General features: G+C 62.1%; 1 protein-coding gene across 1 annotated transcript in view; it reads right to left on the bottom strand.

The window, feature by feature from the left end:
• Positions 1–4,846, bottom strand: part of ANKMY1 (ankyrin repeat and MYND domain containing 1) — a 46,375-nt gene that overhangs the window by 6,101 nt on the left and 35,428 nt on the right. The window contains exons 13-14 of the mRNA XM_032413180.1: positions 1,805–1,918; positions 1,381–1,546 (exon numbers count right to left, since the gene is read on the bottom strand). Coding sequence (XP_032269071.1) covers positions 1,381–1,546; positions 1,805–1,918 — 280 coding nt within the window. The remainder of the gene's footprint in view (positions 1–1,380; positions 1,547–1,804; positions 1,919–4,846) is intronic.

Raw genomic sequence — 4,846 nt, 5'->3', positions numbered from 1 at the left:
CCAGGCGCAGAGGTGGGACAGCCAGGCGCAGAGGTGAGGCAGCCAGGCGCAGAGGTGAGGCAGCCAGGGTGCAGAGGTGGGACAGCCAGGGTGCAGAGGTGGGACAGCCAGGGTGCAGAGGTGAGGCAGCCAGGGCAGAGGTGAGGCAGCCAGGGCAGATATAGGTAGGAGCAGCAACCCCCATCCAGAGGGAGAGCCTCTCCTATGCAACGGCAGCCAGAGCGGTGACCTGTGTTACTCCTGGCGGGTCACGACCCCAGCCCCCTTGGGGATGTGGATGCAAAGGCCACCGTCCCAGGTGACTCTATACTTTCTGGGGATACCCCGTCATGCAAAGAAGACTCGGACGGCTGACCAGGGCGCTCAGGGGCTGCTCCCGCACAGCGTCCTGCTCTCCAGGGAAGCGTGCTCGGCTCTCAGCTGATGGCTTTTCTCCCGAAATCCAATTCTTGTCAGAAGCTGAATCATCATTACTACAGCTAAGAAGCAAACTCTCTGCGTGTGCTTAAGCGTTTTCCAGATCCTTCTCGGGATCCATAAGCTTGTCTCCCAAGTCAAATGACCCTGCAGTCCTTCCCTCCAGGCTCTCACCGAAACTCAGCTCCCTCGGGCTGGCTCTGCCGCGTGTTGCCCCTCAGCCAGCCCGCATGGGGCCCTCAGGACCCAGGGCTGCACCTCCCAAACCAGGCAACACCGGGGGGGACACGGTCACCATTTCAGCCCCCAGGATGTGGCTCTCCAAGCAGAGGGCAGAACAGGTCCCTCTTCCTCCTGCTCCAGAGCTGACCAGTCCACCTCGAAAACCTGTGGCCCCAGGCCGAGAGTGTCCCGAAGTCACACTCACCTGCTGGCCTTCCACGGAGAAGCAGACCTGCCCCCACGACCCCTGGCCACAAGAGAGCAAAGCAGAGTCCTGGGGCCGCAAAGCCCCTGCTGCTTCCCGCAGGAGGGCTGCATGGTAGCCTTCAACAGCTCAGCCGGAACCTCGCCCTGCCTCAGGCGTCGTGCCCTCCGCCAGGGGCAGCCGGACAGCCTGTGCCGGTGTCCCCTGGCCCTGGGCAAACAGTGCTCCTGGACATAGTCCCACAGTGAGGCCTGAAGACTCCCCTGGGGCCCTTCTTCTCTCCCGAGGCTCATCTCCCCATCTCTCTCAATGTCTCCTGCAGGAGCTCCTTGGAGGGCAGCACACAAGGGCGAGCTGGGCAGGGGCAGGAAAGCACACTCTCACCCGCCCCGCCCCTCCCCTACAGCCTCCGGAAGCAGCCCACACCCCGGAGGCTCCTCCAGGAGGCGGGAATCCCACTCTGTGCAATTGGGAAGAGCAGCAGCTTCCCGGGCGGGGATGGCGCTGGTCCATCCTGCCAGGCCGCTGACACCCACCTTTCTTGCTCAGGTTCAGCAGCTTCGGATCCCACTGGCTCTCCTTGGCGGAGACCGCGTGGCGCAACTGGAAGCCCATGTATTCCAGGAGCCTCTTGCGGGCCAAAAACATCTCCCGCTCGGCCGGCATCAGCATGTGGAAGGGGCAGTGGGCGACCTTCCGGTCCTGCAGCACAGCACCCCTTCACCACCAGGAACCGCAGGGCCCCAGCACACCACCCGGCCGGCCGGCACGGGAGGGACACAGGCGGGGAGCCCACCCCCCATGGTGAGAACAGCACAGAACGGCACTCCGCCAGCAGGGTGCCGACCAGGGTGGGCTTCGGTCAAAGGCGGGAAGGGCCTGTGGCCCAGCCTTGCCCCAGACACACTTGGGGCCCCAGCTCCTCTACCCCCATCACCAGTAGGACACTCAGAGCCATACCTGGTAGAATTTGAAATACCCATAGTCGACAGCCGTGCCCACAGCCATCCTGTCCCCCTGAGTGAGCGTCACGGGGCTCAGGATGTCAGCCCCGTAATTAATTAGCCGGTCAATCTGTGGAGAACAGAGCCTGAGTCATATGTGCATGGACGCCCCAGCCACCAGAAGGCAGGACTCGGAACCAGGGTGCCCAACGCTGTGGCCCACGTCGCCTGCGGCCTCCCAGTCTTTACACGGTTGCTGGACGGCAGGGGGGCAGCCTGAGGACTGGGCCCCCAGCGGGAGAGTAGGTGCTGTCAGCAAGGGCTGTCGTCCCCCTTATTCCCCAGGGAAGCCACCCTCTGAGCCACGTGGAGAGTCAGCAGACAGGACAGACGTGCCGATCCCATGGAGGAGAAGTGAGGGCAGAGCCCAAGGGAGGTGCACGCTGGGCCACTGCTCAGGAGCCCCCTGCTCCCCACCGCCCCAGGGAGCTCCTGTAGGTCTGTAACTTGAGGCTGGTTATGGTCCCGGTCCCCAGACCAAAAGCCATAGAAGGGCAACCACCAAGCCCATCCTGACCCCCTCCCACCACATCCGGGGTGCTCGGTGACTGTGGATGCCTGCGCGTGCACGTGTGGACAGAGGTGCGTTCGACGGCGTGCGTGAGCAACTTCGGGCTCCTTACCACCCATCTCATTCACAGCAAATGGCACCCAACAGAGGTGCCCGCCTCCACCCCGAGAGGGAGGGGGTGGGTTCCATAAAGAGGCTGCAGGGTCCTAGAGCTTTAGCTCGGAAGCTTAACCCGACCACAAAACACGGGGCTCAGTGCGGCCCCATCCGAGCAGATGAAAACCAGGCTGTCATCCCCGCCGCTGCCCATACTGCATACGGTCTACTTCCTGGCCAAGTGCAAGCAGGCTGTCACTCGGGGGGCACACTGCAGTCCCCAAACAGCCAGTGGAGCCCAGTGCCAGTGGGCAGGAGGCCCCGAGCCTGTCCCCAAACGTGCTGACCCTGTGTGCGGCCAGAACCCGAGGTGCTAAACGCCTCTGTTGCTCAAGAGCTCTGACCACCCCACATCCCGCGAGGGCGGTGCATGTAGCTATGGATGCGAGGACTGGGGAAGCACAGAGAGGAAGTCAGCCCTTGCATGGTCTCTGTCGTCATCTGGGCTGTTCACACCTCACAGACTCAACCACCGTCCCAAAAGCAAGAAGCTGGCTGGAAGGACCGGCTCCAGGCTCGTGTCAGGGCAGGAGGGGCTGAAGGATGCAGTGGGAACGTGGGCCAAGCCAGAGGGTGGGGAGGGCCTGCCGACGGCCGGAGGGCAGGGGTTGGGGGAGGGCCAAGGGTTGCACCCCCCATCAAACATCCGATAAATGCGGACTTCCTTGGTGTGGCAGCATGACGGAGATCCCCAGCTGGGGCTGGCACGGTGCTGGACGGCTGGCAGAGGGGAGCGCCAGGGAGGCCAGAAGGTGGGGAGGTGGGGGCTAGGGTGTTAGTAACCAGTGCGCCTGGGGGAGGGGGTACAGCGTCACTGTGCTCTCCTAACTCTTATGTGTTTGTTGTAATAAAAATTAGTAAATGAGTAAGTTGTAAGTAGTTAAATCATTGAAAAACCACTGGTTGGCTGATGTGGGGTCAGGGGCAGGAACCCACAGGTGTGTGAGGGTCCCCTTGATGCCCCAGAAAGCAAGGCAGGCATCAGAGGCTGAGGGGACCAGGGAAAGTTTCCCAAGATCAAAGATAAGATGATTTAAGGGTTGAGGAAGACCGAATCCTTCTACTTGCCAAACAATTATGGAGGCAGATGGCCTGGCTGGGGCAGAGCAGACCTGCCCACCCCCAGATCCAGAACGCAGCACTGAGAGGCCCCGAAAGCACACACACAGGCGCTTCCAGGTGCTACAAGGACAGGAGATCAGGATCAAGGTAGGATCCTTAAAATGGGATCCGGAAACGGGATCGCAAGAAAAGGGGCCTTACTTCTTTTTCCATAAAGTTGAACTTTTGTCAAGTGTGACAGCCTCCAGAAAGCCAGGCTCTCAGCCCCCACCCTCACCCCGGTGCTTCTAGCTCTTGGGGAACCACACTGCAGCCCTCGATGGAGCCAGGGCAGCGGGAGTCCACACAGAGCTGCCCCACATGGGTGTGGGAAGGGGTGAGGCCACAGCACAGGGAGGGCCTGCCCACGCCGCGCTGCCGTGGCAGACCCAGGGCCCTGGCACGGGAGTGAGGAGGGTGCAGACGCACAAGGGGACGTGTCTGGGTGCCTGGCGGGGCCAGAGCAGCTGGGAAGACAGAGAGGGACTCTGAGGGAACAGCACAGCGTCGAGGACCTACAAAGCACAGAATGCCTCCTGCTCACACCTGAGCCCACCCAGGAGAAACAGCAATGCTACAGCAAGCCACGTCCATAGCCAGGACACGGCACACCCCACAGACGCCCACCCGGGGCAGCCCCAGTGCTGTCCCAGCACGTCCTTGACCAGGACCCCTGGCCAATGCCCGCCCTACTGAGAGAATCCACAGTCCTGCAGCCCAGCAGGTCCTTGACCAGGACCCCTGGCCAATTCCGCCCTACAGAGAGAATCCACAATCCCACAGCCTAGCAGGTCCATGACCAGGACCCCGGCCAATGCCCACTCTACTGAGAGAATCCACAGTCCTACAGCCCATCAGGTCTGTGACCAGGACCCCTGGCCAATGCCCGCCCTACTGAGAGAATCCACTGTCCTGCAGCCCAGCAGGTCCTTGAACAGGACCCCGGCCAATGCCCACCCTACTGAGAGAATCCACAGTCCTGCAGCCCAGCAGGTCCTTGAACAGGACTCCCGGCCAATGCCCGCTCTACTGAGAGAATCACGGTCCTGCAGCCTAGCAGGTCCTTGACCAGGACCCCGGCCAATGCCCACCCTACTGAGAGAATCCACGGTCCTGCAGCCTAGCAGGTCCTTGACCAGGACCCCAGCCAATGCCCACCCTACTGAGAGAATCCACGGTCCTGCAGCCCATCAGGTCCATGACCAGGACCCCGGCCAATGCCCGCTCTAC

The sequence above is a fragment of the Phoca vitulina genome, unplaced genomic scaffold (assembly GCF_004348235.1).
Source record: "Phoca vitulina isolate PV1807 unplaced genomic scaffold, GSC_HSeal_1.0 scaffold1, whole genome shotgun sequence".
NCBI classification, from domain to species: Eukaryota; Metazoa; Chordata; class Mammalia; order Carnivora; family Phocidae; genus Phoca; species Phoca vitulina.
Note: the sequence above shows the minus strand (reverse complement) of the source record. Positions and strands in the feature narration are given on the sequence as shown.